General features: G+C 40.1%; 1 protein-coding gene across 2 annotated transcripts in view; it reads right to left on the bottom strand.

Annotated features, from left to right (window-relative positions):
- The window catches only part of pcsk5b (proprotein convertase subtilisin/kexin type 5b), a 348,074-nt gene that overhangs the window by 152,854 nt on the left and 173,837 nt on the right, over positions 1 to 21,383 (bottom strand). The window contains exons 14-21 of one of the 2 annotated variants that reach the window (XM_067983097.1): positions 19,921 to 20,055; positions 18,747 to 18,846; positions 15,792 to 15,985; positions 11,650 to 11,734; positions 9,583 to 9,686; positions 6,714 to 6,843; positions 5,684 to 5,799; positions 650 to 3,967 (exon numbers count right to left, since the gene is read on the bottom strand). In XM_067983097.1, the coding sequence (XP_067839198.1) occupies positions 3,852 to 3,967; positions 5,684 to 5,799; positions 6,714 to 6,843; positions 9,583 to 9,686; positions 11,650 to 11,734; positions 15,792 to 15,985; positions 18,747 to 18,846; positions 19,921 to 20,055 (980 nt within the window). In that variant the 3' untranslated portion in view covers positions 650 to 3,851. Of the gene's footprint in view, positions 1 to 649; positions 3,968 to 5,683; positions 5,800 to 6,713; positions 6,844 to 9,582; positions 9,687 to 11,649; positions 11,735 to 15,791; positions 15,986 to 18,746; positions 18,847 to 19,920; positions 20,056 to 21,383 lie in introns of those variants that run through there. The other variant, XM_067983096.1, reaches the window with a different exon arrangement.

Here is a 21,383-nt window from a genome sequence, read left to right as displayed (position 1 = left end):
AGTGTGGAACTGAGCCTTACAGAGGTGGTTCTAGCTTCAGTTCCTGGGTCTGTGTTGAGTTACTGGACATCAGCCAGGTGGCACAATTGGCCTTAGTGCTAATGAGCAAAGAAAGAAAAACAGCTTCTCCATTTAATTTTATGTAGTTCAGTCCTATTTCTCACCTACGTCCATTTCTTTCTCCATTTTACTCCCAAACTCTAAAATGCAAGGCACACATAATATGGGATTATTGCAACTATATGTCTGTAGCAAGTAGCACGTCAGTCTACTAATAGCTTTTGCTTAATTAATCAATGTTGTTGATATTAGGGCCTTCTATTCTACAACAGTGCGCAGTTGCACCATACCATTTGCTTTTACTGAATCTTTCTGTAACACAGGAGGCAGTTAATGGAATGGCAAACTGGTGAGTTTTATTTGTTGATATTTCTGAACTAACATACATATCTCGTGCAAAAAAATCAGTTGGTTTTTGAGCTACATCTATCCAGTAGCTTCTGAGAAATTGTTTAAACATTTGGGATGTTAGGAAATGTCTGATTAATATGCCCCTCGAAAACTGGTCATAAAAAACTCATTAGTTTATTTTGCTTCCTCACCAAATTAAAAATCAATGACCTATGAATAATGTCACAGACATACAATATTTGTATATAAAACACTTTTTAAACTTTATTGAACTGATTTTAATGCCGCTTTCATTTTACAGTTAAAACTATCAAACTACATATTTTTAAAACATAGAAAGCTCTTTTGCACACAGTGATATTCTAAACATGACTTTTAACAAGATTCTTCCAAGACTGAAATATGAAATTAAGGTTAATTTAATAGCAAAAATAAAATATGGAATTACATTGATTTTGGCCATTATCGAATACAACAGGACTACAATATTTTACACGTAATGACTGAGCATTTTACACATGTACAGTAACTATCAGTAAACGCGATCTTGAATTCAATGACAATGACACTATGATAAATGTAAACTAGATTATCGCCCGTTTTATAGTATTAGTGTTATTTGTTTTTGCTAGTATCTGACAAAATCTTTACAATCCATATCCATTATGAATACATATTTTACTTAGGTTTAAACAAATTAGACCAAGTTAAAATTATTAAAAATCATGAGACCAAGGCAGTATTTGAATAGTATTGGAGCTAATGCACATAACAGATCAGTGGGAGGAAATCTACGAGAAAGAAATGGAGATTAAGTATCTGAGCTTCAAAGAATGGGTCATCACGAACAAAGGACAGTTTACAAAATGATCAGGGAAAAGGGAGAGTCCCTTTAATCCAATGATGACGACCAACGGCTCAGCGCAACGTGGGAATGTGCTTGGTCCACGTGTTGTGAAAGATCATGGGGAAGCAGCATTCTCTGATGCACTGTGTCAAGACCACGGTCCAATTAAATGGACCTCATCATATATACTTGTGCATGGGAGAGGAGAGGGAAGAAATAGGATCTTGGTAGCTCGGAGATTTTTGTTGGGTGTGGTGCGCGTGAAGGGATACAAGACTGTTAAATAAAAATTTGGAATAGGCCAAGCACAATTTCGAAATCACTGCAGACATAAGTGTAGAAAATTAGAAAACATTTAGTGCAATGAATTGGGAAAACTACACCATCCTTAGTCAAATCAAAAATCAGCACCATTATGCATGTTCAGTTTTACAGGGGGCAAAAAAAAGTTGCTTTCCAAATTCATTGTGGTTTTCTTCTTAGTCTTGCCATAAACCAAACTTTTAAAAGCCATTTAAAAATCGATAAAGCAGCAAGTTCAATAAATGGAACTATTTGCTGCCCATGTCCAAAGAGGTCTCTATGCCCACAACATATAAGAACAGTGGGTTGCTCTGTTGTGTTAGCTTGAGTTTTACCTGTATACCACAAATTCCTGACAACACAACTCCTTTAATAAAGGAGCATTTCCAGCACCTGTGCTGCTGTCTGCACTCATGTTTTAGGTCATGCTTGAACAGGGTGGGAGGGAGTGTGCTGCGAGGTAGAACCTGATGCTTTACCTGGCACTTGGCTGAATACTGACCAACATCATCTATCTAGTTTTGAAGCCCGTGCTCACATCTTTCCCTGCTCCACACAAAAAAAAAATTCCCCTGAAAACTAGCTGCAGTCACAAGCATGCACATGTTACCACATATTCCAAGCACCGTGTTACACATTAACTTCAGTTGGCCTATTTCTACAGTCTAAACCTGAAGTGAAAGATTTTTTTTTTTTAAAAACAACTGCACACAAACACCAAAGTTAAACCTGCAGCAACATGCGCGTTGGGAATTTGATTCAGCCCAAAGCTAATGAGCCACACCATATACGAAGTGCACCTGAGCACTTGAAATTCTTTCCATCTTAATCGACATGTTTGACAGGCTTTTCTCCATGCCCATCAGACAACTTTACTGACCATATTAACAGACTCTAAAGCCCAGAGGTCTATGCAGGTGTGGCTGGCATGACAATTGGAGATCAGTAAAGAATTTGAAATGTGCAATCATTCTGGCTGTGAAGTGCCAACCTGTGCGTATGTTTAACTACACAGAAAGATGGGTTTGGATGGATTACCTGCATCAGTTTATCTAGATTCAATCTGAACAAATTTTGGTCTATATAAAATTAGGTCATGGATTTTCTTTTGAGCTGAATTTGTACACAAATCACAGTTGAGCACAAATATTCATGAACAGTACTGTTGAATTGGTAACCATTTTTTTTTTAAAAGGCCTGTGTTAATAATCTTAATCTATTAAAAGATCTAAAATTCCAGAAAAATAAAAACTTCGTCAGTTTTTAAACAGTAAAAATGCTAAACATTCCAGAACAGAGCAAAAGCAAATAAGTGAGAGGAAAGAGAAGTAAATCAAGCTTTACGTAACAAGGGATCCGATTAGTGGAATGCATATTAATGTATATGTACTTGCATGCCAAAGGGACATTACAAGGCTGTGCTTTAATGACAGTACCATTGAGCACCAACAACTCACTCTCAGAGGAAGTGAAAGGGGAGATTGCTTAGTGAAGCTGCCGCCCGTTTTGCTTTTGAAAACATTGTACGACAATTACCATTAACATTGATACAAATGTCAACATTTTCCACCACTGATGCCACCATGATTCTCAACATCAAATAAGCCATGACCAATATATTGAAAGCTTCAGACGGTTAGTTAATAATAATTAAAAGCTTAAACGTACTGAACTTTATAAGTTATTATTGCAGAAGAGGTTTAGTGTGAGCATGCGGAATAGCATTTTTTTGTTGTTTCCCAGCTGGAAAGAAGCATATTATTCCATGGTTACAAACCTGTCCATACTTATCTGGAATCACCCAATATCGGTATTTGTGCATCTGACGGGATTTAAATTTCAATAAGTGCCCATTTTTAAATGTAAACACTAATTCATATACTAACCTGCCAATTTTGTAATCATGTAAACTGTTCAATATTATAGAAAACAACCAGGAAGAAAATCCTTCCCAAAAGCAAACCCTCAACTTATGGTGGGGGGAGGGGGGGGGGGGTGGGAGGGGAAATCAGATCTCATTCAAAGAGGAAATTTGGCATTATACGCTTTGGTCACAAAAGTAAAATACTGACAAGTTAGTTATTCCAGATGTCAGACAGTAAACACCTGAAGTGAAAGGTAGGTCTGTTGTAATTGCTTCACTATTAAAAGTTCTGTCACACAGTTCACCGTCTCCTTGAAGGAGGAGAAAGGGTGGCTTTCTATTTTTTTTAACATTAAAAGAATTTACACGTGTGCATACAGGAGCAAAGGGGGGGGGGTGGAAAGGGGGAACCCTGTAGTCGTCCATTCAACCTTTAAGTGAACACGTTCTGCAACACAGTTGTTGAAGCACTTTCCGCTGGCAAAGGCTGTTCTTTTTCACCAGGACGCAGAAACTTCCCTCGGCCCACGATTCCTCCGTTGCTTTCCAGAGATCAGGATCACAGAGACAGGAGTTTGAAGGTTGGGGAGATGGAAGCAGAGGGACGAAGTAGGTGATTGTCAGACAGGGCAGAAGAAACCAGTCAAGAGGGTGACAAAAGCAATTATTTTTGTTCGTCGGAAGTAATTGTATCCAACAGGAAGTAAGTTTTCATTTTCGACAGGAAGTGATTTTATTCCATTTTTGGAGGGAGAAAAAAGATCAGAGGGGAAGACATTAGAAAACAGTTGTTTAAAACATCATGAAAGTGAATCATAACCACAGATGAAAGAAACATTTTATCACATTAAAGAAGGTAAAATAGGAATCTAGGGGGAAAAAAAAGGCATAAAATAACAAGCTGGAAAACCTAAGTTTACAATTACAATGGATCAAGAAGTCCATAGTCCACTGTAAAAGTACATTAGTGATCATTTCAAATATCTGAATGACTATTTGTGTAAATGAAATGGTTTTCTATATTGATCACAGCAATACATACTGATCACTTGTTTGAAAGACCTTGGGACATTTAACTTGTAGGGCAGCACAATCCGGTTTAGATTACTGGAGGAAAATCTTTTGCTGAATTTTCTGGACTGCACGCTGGGAGATATCTAGTGCAGTAAAGTCCTCCCCAATCCAGTACAAAACACTCCTCCCCCATTCACCATCAGAGAGCAGTAAACGCTATTGCTTTTCCTGTATGCAATTTATCCTGGGACATATTCTTGTCAGTTTATGTCTGTGGCTGGGCTATAAAACTGTCTAGAGTTTGGCCTTCTAATTGCACAATAAGAGAACGCAAAGCATGGAACAAGAAAGCGCAGTCAAGTCCATTGCTTTCACAGATGTTTAACTCACCACTTAATATACTACATAAATACTCCCTAATTCCAAAGCATAATTAAGTAAAACTCCAGAATACTGTCATCACGGGCGGCCGATCCGATACCGTTAGTTTACCATTCCTGCCGAAGTTGAAAACGACTGTCCTTACCTCACATTCAGACACGTATACTTTCTGCAATAAGGGTCATTGGGTAGCAGTATCCCTAGCTGACTTTTCACCTCTGTAACCTGATGCAGATTGTAGTTACCCTATCACCACCCCAGCTGAGATCAGTTAACTGAAAGCAGACTAAGGACTGAGCCTAGGTCTTTCCTGGCCTATGTGCCCGAGCAACATACCAGTTGATGAATTTACCCACTGAATCATTAATTGGTATTTACTTTTAATCAGCCATTTTGCATGTGCTTTTTATAAATCAGCACAGTAATCTAAAAGAAAATGAATCAGCTGATGCTCATTGTTTGGGTTTGCACACAAAGACTGGCCTTTGGGCGAGTGACTGGACAACTACCAGCCTGTACAGAGACAACATGCGCATTCAGGAGAGGAATGGAGTGGGCGGGATTTGTATGCAAGTGGTATAAACCAGAAACAAGTGTTATCGATTGCCAAAACCACTGCCTGATAGGTGGATTAACAACACCTTCATTATCAGCTGACACAGCAAAATTTAGTTAAATTGAATGTCCCTTGACAAGTGAAATATAAACTGAATTGCAAACCAGGTGCCATTCATATTTAAAGAGGTTTTCAAATAACCTAGTGCTGTTCTTACAAACATTAATGCTGACTCAGTACATCCAACTGAAGTGACTTTCTCTACTCCCTACAGTTTAAAAGAAAAGCAATGACCGGGAGTACTCACCATCTTTACAAACAGTGCCAACCACACAGGATCCCCCCTCAAGGTTATATCCACTAAGACAGGTGCTGCAGTTCCTTTCTCCCTGACCAGCACAAGTTAAGCAGCTTGCATCGCACCTTGAAAAAAAATACATTCTGTTCAAAAGTCCATTAAATGCCTTCCTGTGTGTATGTGTTTGTGTGCACACACACACACTAAGTACTATAACAATAGTTCATTTATAAATATAATTTGGGAGGACAGACTGAGAAAATATTCACTAACACAGCATCTGGACACAATGGTATTTGCTATTTATTCGTAATATTGCTTTGGCTCATTTTACCCTCGCAGGTTCTCAGAACAAAAAGGTCAGCAAATAAGTGGCTGCTCATTATTAGAATAAATTATAAATTAGAGGATGTTTGGAAGAAAAAGTAACAGATAATAGGGTAAAATTTATATTCAGAAACTTTACTCAGTAAATAAGCACTCCAACATGGAATAACTTTTCATTCAACTATTATAATTTTCCCCTACATTACAACAGCGACTACACTTCAAAACTACTTCATTGGCTGTGGTGCTTTGGGACGTCCTGAGGTTGTGAAAGGCTCTATGAAAATGCATGTTTTTCTTTCCTTTAGTAGAGAGAAGGAAGAGATTTGGGCTGCACCATGCATGTAGATTTTTCTACAAAATATTCATTAGAGTAAAAAGTATACTTTGAAGCCAAGGTGTTGAAACCAAGAGGCAGAGAAGAGAAGTCACTGCTCAATTCTTAGGCACCTGATCATGTTAGCTGTCAATAGATGAAGCAACTAAAAGTTCATCGTTAACTATCCTCAAAAATCAATTTGGAGAACTGCACGTTCCCCACTCTGCAGTTAGGTAATAATCCAACACATTGCCTCACAAATAGGCAGAAGACAACTAAGCTAGGAAGAGGGAGGTTAGAAGAGGAATATTAGCATGGGTTACCAAAGCTTGATCAGAGATAGAAAACTGCACAAAATACTTTAACATAAATATTTTAAAAATCACTACTTGCCTCCTGCATGTCTTTTCTCCATATTCAGATGCCTGGTCCAGGTAATAGCCATTGCTGCAGCTGGACACACATCTCCACTCCTCTAGGTAGTAACCTACAGCACACTGTGTACAGGACTCTTGTCCTGGACCTGCAACAGGACAGAAACATGATTACAGCTACAGAAGATCATGTTTTACAATCAGAAAACCCAAGTTACTAAAGACACTCATTTGGTAACAGCATTGCCCAGAAAATTCTTGTGTCCAACCCTTTAGATCAGAGGAACGCCAATCAAGATTTAAAATATAAAGCACTAAGTGCAGTCACTGGACATACTGGTGAAGATCTGTCCTGCAAAGATAGAATACCAATATTTATTACAGCCATCCTCATGTTATATTCCTGATGCTTTCACTCTCCAGATCTGGGTTTGGCCTATAAATCTGAGAGCTGGGTATTTAAAGTACTGCATAATTATGTAACAGACTAGGTAGCCATACTACAAAAAAATGGAAACCAGAGATTTCAGAAATCAACTCATTTTACTATAAATCAAAGTATTAAAGTATGTGAACACTTGATTTTTTATCACATTTGAATACATGAGGATTTGACTGTAGTTTCAGTCCGTGCTTGTCCACTAGTATATCGGTTTGCTTTAGGGGTGCTTAAAAACATTACCTCAGCATTTCTTTTGGGGTATACAATTGACAATAGAGAAAAGCTGTGTTTGCTCACTACCAACTCTGGTAGTCACTGGGAACACAAATGCATCCAAAATTTTGTCAGGGTGCCAATTGGTAAGACCAGAATTTTTCCTTGGTCTGATCCATGGCCCAATAACAGTCATCTGTCAGACCAGGAATAACTCTACATATTGAACTTCTGTGCACTGGGACAGAGCTCCTAGCAACAACTCTACCTGGAGGCAGACAGATTAAACAACATTTGAAACATAGCACCACTATGAATTAGGTGAAGAACGGAGCATTTAGCTTGACCAGCTAGACATCAGCAATTTTTCTCCCCAGCACTGTAACCTCCTGCTACCACATCAGTGGGACTGCAACCCCATTCGTTACCAACCAAAGCATTAACAAGGTGTACGAGGACACCTATCCTTGAACGAGCACGAGTGCTGAATGTCATTTGTGCCACTTCCCAGCGATTTTTCACTCCGCAATCCCAGTCAGGGGATTTTCAACTTCATGCATCAGTGCCTGAACCAGTAATCCTTGGTGCTCTAGCAAAGTCAAAATGCAACAAAAATATTCACTTTCCAAACTTGTAGCTGCCGACATTGCTGGGAAAAAAAATGCCTCCCTAGCACCACGGTGCTACAAATGCTTATTAGAGGCAGCACCAATGGAAGCATTGGTGGGGGGGAAAAATAACAAAGTAAATTTTTCAGAATACAGACAGTTGCAGTCAGTGGCAGCGACAACTGTTTTTTTTCTCCCCATACAGAATGTTTTTTTTTTGCTTAGAGCTGCAACCACAGTTCTGTGATGCGAGATTACCACAGGTTCTAAATTATTTTTGCCTCCGTGAGGAATGAGAATAAGTTGAAAGGTTTCAGAGGTTTATTTATTCAGCGACTTCCAGGCTGCCATGAAACGCTGAACTTATCTTCACACCGCAGCCGAGCGACCCATCAGAAAGATTCAACTAAGCACATTTAATTGCTGCCTGGAATCCATCCACGTCGGATAGGAATCAGTGCTGAGCCCACGGTGATAATCCAAATCGAGTTGTTGTGGAGTTGTAAAATAAAATAGCCCTCATGCACCAAAAAGACAAGCTGCCTGGATACAACACTTTTTTTTAAAAAAAAAACAAAGTTTCACTCTTCCACAGAGGGTAGGGGTAAACTAGCCAAATGGGAAATTGGGAGATTTCCTGAACGCCCCTGTAATTGGTTCCATCACGCTGTATTAACGGCGGTTCCCCCCCCCCCCGCACACCATTTTCTGTGAGAATCCCGTGCTTTTTTTTTGGGGGGGGTGGGGGAAGGAAGAGGAGTCAGTCTGTCCCTGCAGCAGGGAACTTGGAAAGGTGAAAGGAGATAGTAGACAATGAGGAGTTTGAAAGACAGGTGGAAAGGGCAACAGAGAATGAGGTGCTTAAAAGTGCAGAAGGTACAAGAAGAGTATGGGAATAGGTCAAGGTGAGATCTGGAATAAATACTACAAAACCTCCATTGCAGTTCAGTGGGAAATGAGGTGGGATGTTTAGCCAGACAGAGCTACCTCAGTAAAAGGAAAAAGAATCAGGGAACTGGAGTTTCAGACAAATCTAGGATGTCAATACTTCATCCAGATAATGTTGTGGTTGGGGAAGGCCTTGTTCCTGAGCACATTTGCAGAGCAACGGATAGCAGTTCAGTTAGAGAATTCCAGGTGGAGTGAGAGGAAAGAAGAGGGAGGAGTAAAAGGATCATCATCAGGGGCATGTGGGGATGGAGGGGACAAGCGCAAGGAACAGGACAAAGATTTTTTTAGGAGGGGGCATAAGGCAGCTTGGCTGACTGGTGAATATAGCAGCGGCTCCCAGATTAGAGCAGAGAGGGTTTGATCCTGTCCAGGAGACGACGAAAACCTAGGACAGCGGCGGTATAAACGTTCCACGCCTGACACACTAAAGCATCTTCTGCCACATTACAAAATATTCATCTGACAAAAATAATTCTGATGAAATTAAGATGGCTTAAACACTTGCATGCCAACACCAAAAAAGTAGTCCAGTTTGAATCACTGAAATAAGATTGACAGAAACCCATGAAAATAGCTGGTCAAACCAACCATTCTGTCTGCCACCACCACCTCAACCCCGCCAAACAATCCCCCAAAAAAAACAGAACATGCTAAGATTTATGTAGCAAAGTTACCTGCACAAGTTGCACAGGATAGATGACATCTCTCACAATTCCTGTTCAGTGAATTAAAGTAAGATCCATCTTCGCAACTGAAGATGCACTTAGGTGCTTGCAACCTGGGGGAAACCGGAAACATAAGTCACTGAAAATTATCGTCTGCAGTGATATCTGACACAAAACATTTGAGGTTTGGTGGAAGATCTCTTGTAAAAGTTAAAGGCTGTTTTTAGTGATCACCTCAACTCTCTCGTGGTTCAAAACTTTTCATGCAATTACCTCATCATGTGAATTTGCTTTATACAATCAGTTCTTTATCACTAAATTAAATCTAAAGAACTTTCCCATTTTTAAGTTAAAGAATCACTAACACTCTCCTTTTTGTTAACAATTTTCCCTCCAAAAGTATTTTTGTTCAGACAACAAATGCTGATGATATCCGATGTGACCAGTTTAGAATTACTGAGTTGTCACTATTTCAATATATTTTGCTTTGAAGCTTACAATATTTCTTTGATCTAAAAATATCAAACTACTGCAAACAAAGACCAGCGCCTGTAATTACATGACAATTGAATCTTGCACCTATGAAATAAGCAATTAAGAAAACCATATGCAATAACCATTGAACTTGATAGATTAGGCTTCATTTTAGAAATTTGCGCTTCAAGCGTGGAGCTTCACCTGTCGGGAACGCAACTGAAAAAATTGTGAGCTGTACCCCAATTAATGGGTGAAAAATCTTGGAAAGCACACAACCAATTTGTGCTCCCAGTGGGTGAAACTCTGTGCTGGGAGTGTGAATTCATAAAATTATCCCTCTTGGCTAATGGACTGAGATGAAAAACTGTTGTTATGAACAGAGTCTCAAGATATTAGGACCATTTCCACTGGAGTAGAAAAGGCTCAAGAGGAGAATAGGGGTTTTTAAAATAAATGTGGGATTTTCAATAGAGTGAATGGGGTAAGACTAGTTCCTTTGGTTGGGGAATCAGTGACAAATGATCATCGAGAGCGCAAGAGAGATAGATTTCTTTACTCAGAATTGTTAGAACACAAGATAATTTGTCCCAGGAAGTAGTTGAGGCAGAGACCATTACATCTTTGAAGGGAAGAGCTGGTCAACATTTGAAGCGGAGAAACCTACAGGGCTTTGTGGAGAGATGAGGGCAATGGGATTAATTGCGGATTGCTATGAAAAAGAGCCAGCACAAATAACTATGCATCAAATGTCCTCCTTTCTGTGCTGTAAACTTCTATAGTTAGAGACGTGATTGTTCAAGGTAACAACATGGTGGAATGTTCTCCCCTACAACATTTCTGCCTTCCTGTCCTGAAGGGGCAATAATTTCATGCGTGCCAGTGACTCGGGTTTCTTAGCTAATTGGCTACTCTTCATATGCAAGTCTAAACAATGCTCCCCATTTCGACCGGGGAGGGAGAGTCATCATCAGCAATCTAGATCCCACATTCCTTAATGTCCACATGTATGAACTTTCCAGCGTTGGGCATTGGGGGGTTGTTGATGGATAGCAATCAGGAGCAAGAATCCCAGTTAATTTGTTTCTTCTCCCTAGTTCAGGGCATTGAGGTCAATTGCAATAGCCTTACCATTGGCATGGCTGAGGTCAGCTAATTCAGCACAAACTGGGGATTGAACCTGGGCCCTTCCTTAGTCCCATACCACGCTCCAAATTTACCAGCTAAGCCACCAGCAGTGCAAATATGTTAGAAATACTAATTTTGAAAAGAGACTAAAATTATTAATGAATTCTGTGTTTAATGAACTAACATGAAATTAAATTGATTATACATACAAAAATAGGCCAGAAGAAAAAAATTGTGCTTAAATCTAAAGACTTGTTTCACATGAACAAGGATGACGTTAAGTTGCTATCAAATCCACTCAGGTCAACTTGTGAAAACAGGACTACACATAACTTTGGAACTCCATGTAGAAATGTATTTATACAGATCAGAGACTTTTATATCTAGTCTATAGACTAGACTTTACACTCGAGCACTGTTCAACTCGCTCCTTGCCCCTTTTTAAAAAAAATAATAAAAAAGCAAAGTTCTTACCTCCAGCCCGGTCTGCAATCTGTACAATAGTGAAATGCGCTACATTTTCTGCAGTTTTCACTACATCTTCTACACATATTCTCATCTAGGAAGACAGAAATACATAGCGATAAGATAAAACTGAAATCTGGCCTGTATTGGTGGGGTAGAGAAGGGAAGCTTGGAAAACACTGGCATAGAAATTATGCTGTGACTAGTGTCAGGGAATGAGCACTTCTTTCACTGCCGGGCATGTACGGGACTGCGGTGGCGCTTCGCGTTCTCTGAACTCGGTAGCCTGCCTGACAATGACTGGATCAAATTACACATTCCAGACAAAGGGTTGGATGAACATTGTCTGCCCACTTCCGGTTGGAGAGAATAACAAATTACCTTACTTCCAACACAGTGGTGTAAATAGACGTGCCCTAGAAATTATGCATTGCCTGGCAAAATAATATTGTGACGTTGGATCTGAAGGTATACAACACTTGTTTATTACTCTTTCAATTGTCAACCACATCTGGAAGCTTTTCTCCGTGCATTAAATGTAGTGGAAAAAAAAAATCACACTGGTTAAACAACTGGTTTATTTAGAAAAGAAAGCTCCTGTCTTGCATTATAAAAAAGTAGTAGTCGGCAGAAAGCTGCAGAATGTTTATTGCACTAGTAGTTAATGGGGCTGTTTTTACTCACCCACCACCTGCCCCCCCGACCTGGGTGCAAGTCAAGCTGTGTGCATCTAAAATGTATTCAGAACCAGGCTGTATTTCCAGCTGGGTGCAAGCAGTATGGCCCAATGATTTGTGGGCACCCTTACATTTGGGCCTAGGAAAATGAATTAGGTGGTGTGCTGCCATCACTCCTACCTCACTATCATACAACTACAATGCCTGTAACTATTCTAACTGCCAGTATTCTGCCCCTGCCCTGGGGAACACCTGAAAGCACACAGACAACGCAATGGGGAAGGGGGGATATCCATCACTGATCTGCACCCCATTTTTCTTCACTTTGCACCTGGGAAATAAACATTCTCAGAGCACAGCAAAATCCGCCCTATATCAACATAGCTATTCAACGATCAGCTGACTGGAAAGGTGATTCTGCAGCCTCCCTCCCTCTCCCCCTCCCCCTACACACACAGTGATAAGCTTCATCTCACAACTTGATTAAGAACTGGCAAATACTTCACCATTGAAAGCTACAGACATCATTTGAGGCTGGGATACAGAAAATGGGTTCTGTGCTTTGGATCCAATCTATGACTTCCTTAATCTTTTCACCTGTAGTATTCCTTTGATCCTCAACATCAAGCCTTTTTCTTGTTCAGTTATCCTCAAAAAGAGCAAATAAAAATTCCTCGTATAAACTCTAGTACTACAGTTCTCTGGCTACAGGCATGATGCCGGAGGACTGCTAACATTAAAAAGGGAGAGAGGGATAGACCAAGTAATTACACCAGTTAGCCTAACCTCGGTGGTGGGCAAATTATTGGAAACAATTCTGAGGGACAGCATAAATAGTCATTTAGAAAGGCACGGGTTAATCAAAGAAAGTCAGCACGGATTTGTTAAGGGAAGGTCATGTCTGACTAACGTGATTGAATTTTTTGAGGAAGTAACACGGGAAGGTCGATGAGGATAGCATGTTTGATGTAGTCTACATGGATTTTAGCAAGGCTTTTGACAAGGTCACACATGGCAGACTGGCCAAAAAAGTAAAAGCCCATGTGATTCAAGAGAAATTGCAAGTTGGATCCAAAATTGGCTCAGCAGCAAGAAGCAAAGGGTAATGGTCAATGGAAGTTTTTATGACTGGAAGGCTGTTTCCAGTGGGGTCCCTTGCTTCTTGTGGTATCTATCAATGATTTAGACTTAAATGCAAGGGGCATGATTAAGAAGTTTGCAGATGATACTAAAATTGGCCGTGTGGTTGATAGTGAGGAGGAAAGCTGTAGACTGCAGGAAGATATTAATGGACTGGTCAGGTGGGCAGAAAAGTGGCAAAAGGAATTCAATCTAGAGAAGTGTGAGCTAATGCATTTGGGGAGGGCAAACAAGGCAAGGGAGTACACAATAAATGGGAGGATGCTGAGAGGTGTCGAGGAACAGAGGGACCTTGCAGTGCATGTCCACAGATCCCTGAAGGTAGGACAGGTAGATAAGGTGGTTAAAGAAGGCATACGGGATACTTTTCTTTATTAGCCGAGGTACAGGATATAAGAGCAGGGAGGTTATGCTAGAACTGTATAAAACACTAGTTAGGCCACAGCTAGAGTACTGTGTACAGTTCTGGTAGCCACATTACAGGAAAGCTGTGATTGCACTAGAAAGGGTAGAGGAGATTTATGAGGATGGTGCCAGGGCTGGAGAATTTTAGCTATGAGGAAAGATGGGATAGGCTGGGGTTGTATTCTTTGGAACAGTGGAGGCTGAGGGGCAATTTAATTGAGGTGTATAAAATTATGAGAGGCCTAAATAGAGTGGATAGGAAGGACCTATTTCCCTTGGCATAGAGGTCAATAACCAGGGGGCATAGATTTAAAGTGATTGGTAAAAGGATTAGAGGGGAGCCGTGGAGAAATTTTATCACCCTAAGGATTGCAGGGGTTTGTGCCTCTACCATGCTTTCACTGCCTGAAAGCATGGTAGAGGCACAAACCCTTACCACATTTAAAAAGTACTTGGATATGCACTTGAAGTGCCAGAACCTACAAGGCTACAGACCAAGAGCTGGAAAGTGAGGTTAGACAGGATAGATCTTTTTTGGCTGGCACAGACAAATTGGGCCGAATGGCCTTCAGTACTGTAAATTTCTATGATTCTCTCAGCATCTCCACACTTGTTAATCAAGTATAGTTTTCTGGAAAAGTCTTTTCAGGCAACTCCTAAACATTCATGTAAAGAATCTGTGGCCCATAAAATTTGGTCCAAGTATTAATAAACATTCTAAAAACAATTTTTTTTGTTTATTTTTGTCCAATTTTTCCCCCTCTTCTCATGAAGGTAGCGACTCATGCTGGGCATCCTCCAGTACCTCACCCAAATGACTATTGTGTGTGTGTGTTCACAGTGTGCGCTGGCAGTTTATTCAGCCATGGGTAAGGGGTGAGCATCACTGCTAAGTGCGCACACACGTCAGGAGTATGATCCATGACTGTTTTTTTTCCCCCTGTTTAGCTCAGGAGCTGTTAGGCCAATTGTAGTTTCCTTATTGATGTCCTGGCTGAGACCAGTCAACTTTACCAGGACAAGGTTTGAACCTGGTTCCTTCTTAATTTGTATGGTTCAGTTCAACACTGGGCGGTGCATTCATAAATTAAGCCATCAGCCAACAAAAATGAGTTCAATTACACTCAACACAAGATAAAAATAACTTGCATTTATACAGTCCCTTTAACATAATAAAACGTCCCAAGGCGCTTCACAGGAGTTTTATCAAACAAACCACAAAGGAGATAATAGGGCAGGTGACCAAAAGCTTGGTCAAAGAGGTAGGTTTTAAAAAGCATCTTAAAGGAGGGGAGAGGGGTAAAGAGGTTTAGGGAGGGAATTCCAGGCCTTTGGGTTTAGGCAGCTGAAGTTACGGCCGCCAATGGTGGTGCGATGAAAATCATGGATGTGCAAGAGCCCAGAAATGGAGGCGCACAGAGATCCCAGAAGGTTGTAGGGCTGGAGGAGGTTACAGAGATAGGGAGGGGCAAGGCCATGGAGAGATTTGGAAACATGGATGAGAATTTTTTAAAAAGGCATTACCAGAACGGAAGCCAATGTAGGTCAGCGAGCACAGGGGTGACGGGTGAATGGGACTTGGCGCGAGTTGGATACGGGCAGCAGAGTTTTGGGTGAGTGCAAGTTTACAGTGGATGCAAGGTGAGAGGCTGGTCAGGAGAGCGTTGGAATAATAGATAAGGTAAGCCAAAATCTACGGGTTAGTCTAGCATGTCTGATTTGGCGATTCAACATCAGGTTAAGGAGAAAACACCCACAAGTTCAAGATCAGTTCTGCAGCACTGAAACCACAATAGTAGTAGTATTAGTTTGTTCGAGCAGTGGCAGTGAACAACATAAAGGTATTAATAGCATTTAAGAACCTGAAGCAACCACCATGCCATCCAATGTAATTATTGCTTACTTTTGTCCTTAAAAACAAAGACTTACCTTTATCGAGGTAGAAGCTGTCTGGGCAGTTGGGGATACAGACATTCGTCTCTTCATTCAAGTGGTAGCCATTTTTACAGGAAGTGCACTGATCACTACGGCTTCCCACACACATCTCACAGATTGACCAGCATTTTTTACAGCGGTTCTTCTCATCACCAAAGAATCCTCTTGGACATTCAGGAACACAGGTTCTGCATTCATTGCAAATGGCTACAGTTAGGGTGAAGGATTCAGAGTCTATCTTATCTGGGAGAAAATTAGTGGCAAAAATCTCATCGGTGCTACTTTGTGTTCAAACCCAAAAAGATGTGTACCACCACAAACCAAGGTGGACCATTATTGCACTATTAGTCAATTTAAATTCAATGCTGCATATAAGCACACAACTCATAATATGGCAACATAATCCAGCTGTCCCTTGTTACAGTACAGATTTCTATGAAACATTAATTTTACAAGTTAGGTTGTAAAAATATCAATAAACTATTTGGCATTCTAAAAGTGCTACCCAGACTACACTATCTAAACTAGGGTAGAATATGTGCAATCACAGAATGAGTTAACAGTCAGAGACACAAGACCATAACAAAAGTCAAAGATGAGAAGAAGCGATTTGGCTTTTCGAACCTCTTCTCTAGAATCCTGACTTTTCCATCTTAGCATCCAATTGTATTTTGAACTACCATAAAACTAAAGAAGTTTACAGCACAGAAGGAGACCATTCAGTCCATTACTTCCTGGCTTCCTTTACATATAGTCTCTGCTTCAAATATTTATCTAATTTTTCCTTAAAAGATGCCATTGTCTCTGCCACAACTACTCCCTATGGTAAAGCATTATGTTCTAAATACCCTCTGCATAAAGAAATTTCTCCTAACCCCTCTCGTCAATGTTTTTGTCTCTAATAGCCTGTTTGGTGCCCCCCATTAATTCTCATTTTAAATGTAGAGCTAAAATTATTCTAAGCTTTGTTCAAAGCTAATTTTGTTTATACTTGGATTCAGTCTTCTTGCTCTAATGTGTATCCTTTTCATTGGGGACAAGAACTGAACACAGCACTTCAAATGTAGTTGCATCAGTACATTATAAAGCCTTAGGGCAACCTCTAGATTTATACACTAATGGAGTCGCTATATAACCCAGTACTCCATTAGCTCAATAACACAACTACAAAGCGACTTCCCACTTCCATTGGCTGAGTCCATTTCACTTGCACCATCACTGAGAACATAAAGGCACTCATTTTTATTAGAATTAAAATTTCACACAAGACTATCTTAGTGCTCTTAATATAAAATCAGACTTATAGCATCTGTTGATTACAAAAGTCATCTTTTCATCCCTTCAACTATGGAATGTCTATGGGCTGGTTGAGAGCAGACATTGGGAGAATAAATTTCCTCTTAATAAAAGATATAACTTTTTCCTCCATAATTAACGACCCAGTAATGAAATTGCAATGTTTCGAAGCCTTGTGTACTTACTTCATTAATTTGTTAACTACAGAGAAAAATGAGCCGTTTCCATTTTTTGTAAAAAAAAAGAGAAATTTAAACCTCCTAGATTTGTAGATAGTGGATTAAAGCGTTAAAGCAGTCTGGGGACTGAACCAGAGGAACAGAACAGAACACCTTCGCCCGCTATACCATCGAACCATTCAGGGAATTCAGGCTTTTTATTTTGAATAACATTCTGTGACAAACAAGGTCGACCCAAATGCTATTGTAATAAGACCCAGAACACTGAGACTGATGATTATTGAGAACAAAAACAAAAGTCTGGAGAATCTGTTCTGTGGCGTCAGTGGGCAAGGCCATAACTTTCCCATGGGCTACAACAACCCGATTTTACTGGATAACAGACAGCTCTATTACACTCCCCAATGATGACACCGTCTACAATGGAGTTCCATGGGCAGGGGACATTGCATTTCACTGCTGGCAAACTGCAGGAACTCTTTGGGCTGATGCAGGGTATTGAAGTGCAGTAGCTCAAAATCCTGGTACAAACTGGGTCAAATGCACACATGAATCATGAACAGATACTGAAAACTTTTATTTCACTGATCTGAAAAATTGTTTGGTACATAATGAATTTATTAGATGGCAGCATAACTGTCGTAGTATTGAAGCTGCAGTCCTCAGATAGGCTCTACGAAAACCTTCTGGCATAGAGGACCCTATTAAGGATCTAGATTGGGGCTGCACATCTACATTTTAAGTAGCTACGAGACCTTTGAACAAAGTCATTACTGCAACTCTATCTACTTTATGATGCTGCTGTATTCATAGGAAATACATACCTGTATGTATGGCGAGGCTGGTCAAACCAAATGGGTACTGCAGATTGGATTAATGCAATTTTGCTTTGCATTGCTAGTTCCAAAAGTTAATTTTGGTGAGAATGCACAAAATGGTCCTAATTCAAACCACTTCAATAAATGATGTTGTAAATCTAGAGGCTAAAATCTGTTTCTTAGCTTTATTGGAAGTGTTTGACTTTAAAATGGTTAATTTGAAAAGAATTTCTTTAAAAAAGTGCTCAAGATAAATTACATCAAATGCATATTTGAGTACAGAAGTGACTTAAAAAAGCTACAAGTTAGCGTGAGTTTTTTGGTATACAATTTTCCTTTGACACAGAAACTTCAGTCGATTGCAGTACTAGAGTGTCAACTTGCAAAGAACTAATCTGCTATGAGATGGAATCAAGGTCAGAAACATACCACACTGGCTTGGCAGAACAAAATCTGGAAAACCATACACAATGTTCTCAAACCCCTGCCAAATATCTTCTGTACATCATCCTGTAATAGCAGACTGATTTTAAAGGCTTTGGCATTTCAGAGTTGCATCATAATCTAATTACAGATTAGTCTAGATTATCTTTAATCTCTTTAATTTTCAGAGAGTTTAATCGTTTATTGACATGGTTTCCAGCAAATTGACCTACCTGGTATTGTTTTTAAACTTGAGGAAGTAATGCAAACAATCACTGCATTGTTGAGGCCCAGGTCCATCACAGCCATTATGACATTCAATGTCACAGGATCCTAACAATGAAGAGTTTGATGTTTTTGATTAATTGATCTCATTTATCTAGAAAAGCAATGTTTTGTTTAGAAACTTTAAATACAGAAGCTGTGAATGAATGCTAGCAGAAAAGATGCTTTCCTTAGTCTCTTAAATGAAATGAATGGAAAATGCTGATAGCTAAAATGAAGTTTAAGTTGCTTTTACTGGATGGTGAGTCTCTTTAGTGTCTTAATATGAGAAAAAAAATAGTATTCACTTTATCAACCCAAGAGAACTGGGATTGAAAATTAGCCAAAGTAAAGCCTGGTATTTGGTATTCTCTGATTAAATTCAGAGTACAGATAATAAATGTAAGCAAATAGCAGTCTGACCATCTTAATCATAGCAAACAAAGGTATCTTTAAGGAATGGAAATCCCAACTGATAACTCTGAAAAATTATTTTAACCCTTATCCTGCCAAACAATACATCTAATCACTAACCCTCTATGACAATGGCTGTCAAGCTTTTTTTTTAATTTGAGGGCCCCTTGAAAATATCAACACAGTCCATGAGGCTTGTCTGAACTTTGAAAAGACAGTCAACTACACAAAACAAAATTATCATTGTAGAAAATACAGCAACAGACATCACATGCTAATACGTTTTTAAAAAAAACAAATCTGATGACCGTAGGGATTCCCTGGGATCCCATTGTGACCCCTTACAGTCCAGGGACCTCCATTTGCTGTGAGGAATCAAAGACTTCATAATTACAGGGAGCCTTCATTAAGATTTTGAGCTACATATTGCACAGGATGAGACAACTATACCCTCTCAATTATGAGATCTTGGGATGTCTATAGGTCATCCTTTTGTCAACAGTGCAGGAAAGCTATAACAAAAACATTGCACAGGACAATCTATATTATAGACTAGTAAGTTTAGGAGAATGCCATTCCACGCTATCATGCTTATCCCTTTGGTTGAGGGGGGGGGGGGGGGGGGGAGCAGAGAGAAAGGAAAGCAGCTGCAGATTGATGTATAGTCCTATCACTGGCTACTAATAAAAAGTGACCAACGTATGTCCCCTACAGTACATTTCAACTTACCAGGATACTCATCTGGATAATCAGAGGGGACCACTCCTGGGCTGGATCGTACTTTTGGCTGATCAGACCTTGTATATGAAGAGTATGGTTGGACAGATGAACCATGAAGTACGAGAGACCATTCCTTCAGCTTTCCTAAAAAATAAAACATGATCACAAGGAGTTGTAACAAGCTATAACAAATACAGTGGGACTTATTCAATAGAACTGTAGAAAATAACCATCCGTTAAACCTGTGGCATATTCAAGAGCATCTGAATCCAAAGCAAAAAAACCCCACAAAATCTTGGAACTGGACCGCCAAATTTTTAGAAACAGATTAGGTGCCTATGGTCTTCATCTGTAAAAGTGTCAATTCTAGAGGATGTAGAGGATAACCAAAACAGTTGCAACTTAGATGAATTGCAACTTCCTTCAATTGAACATCAGGAAGACTGATGCTATCATTTTTGGCACTTGCCATTAATTCCTCTCCTCTGGTACTGATGCCATCCCCCTCCCCATCCACTCACTTTGGCTGAAAAGAAAACTGCATGTTTGACCCTGAGCAGAGCTTCATATCCCACATCCTCTGCATCACCGTCCACTTGCCTCCTTCTCTGAAACATCTGATGCATCCATCACTGCCCAAAGAGAGCCCCCCCCACCGCAACTGAAATCCTTTTAATACCTCCAGACTTGATTACTGCAATGCTCTCCTTGCTGTCTTTCCATCATCCACTTCCATGAATTCCAATTTGTCTAAAATGCAGCTGCCTATTTTCTGTCCCACTCACCCATCCACCCCCTTCCCGCTGAGCTCCCCACCCCCAGCCCTTTAATTTAAAATCGGTCATTATCTTCAAATCTCTTCATGGCTTTGCACCTTCCTACTTCTGCAACCTCCTCCAGCCATATATCCACTTTTGCACCCTTCGGTCCTCTGATTTCAGCCTGCTGTGTATTCCCAACCCCCACCCTTAGACCTACCATTGGGAGCAGAGTTTTCAGTCACCTCAGCCCTACTCTCAAATTCCCTTCCTGTACCCTCCCAGATCTCTACTTCTCTATACCCTTTTAAAAACCTTCTCAAAACCCATCTTCTCAAACTAGTTTTTAGTCACCTCTCCTAATCTCCCTTAGTGGCTGTTCCTCTGTAAAGTATCTTAGAACAATAGTACTATATAAATGAAAATTGTTAATAGAATCATAGAAAGGTTACAGCATGGAAGGTCATTCAGCCCATCGAGTCCACACCGGCTCTATGCAAGAGCAATCCAGTTAGTCCCACTCTCCCGCCCTTTCCCCGTAGCCCTGCACATTTTTTCCTTTCAAGTACTTATCCAGTTCCCTTTTGAAGGCCACGATTGAATCTGCCTCCACCACTCCCTCGGGCAGTGCATTCCAGATCCCAATCACTCGCTGTGTAAAAACGTTTTTCCTCATGTCACTTTTGGTTCTTTTGCCAATCACCTTAAATCTAT

This window comes from Heptranchias perlo, chromosome 4, assembly GCF_035084215.1.
Source record: "Heptranchias perlo isolate sHepPer1 chromosome 4, sHepPer1.hap1, whole genome shotgun sequence".
In the NCBI taxonomy this organism is placed as follows: domain Eukaryota; kingdom Metazoa; phylum Chordata; class Chondrichthyes; order Hexanchiformes; family Hexanchidae; genus Heptranchias; species Heptranchias perlo.
Note: the sequence above shows the minus strand (reverse complement) of the source record. Positions and strands in the feature narration are given on the sequence as shown.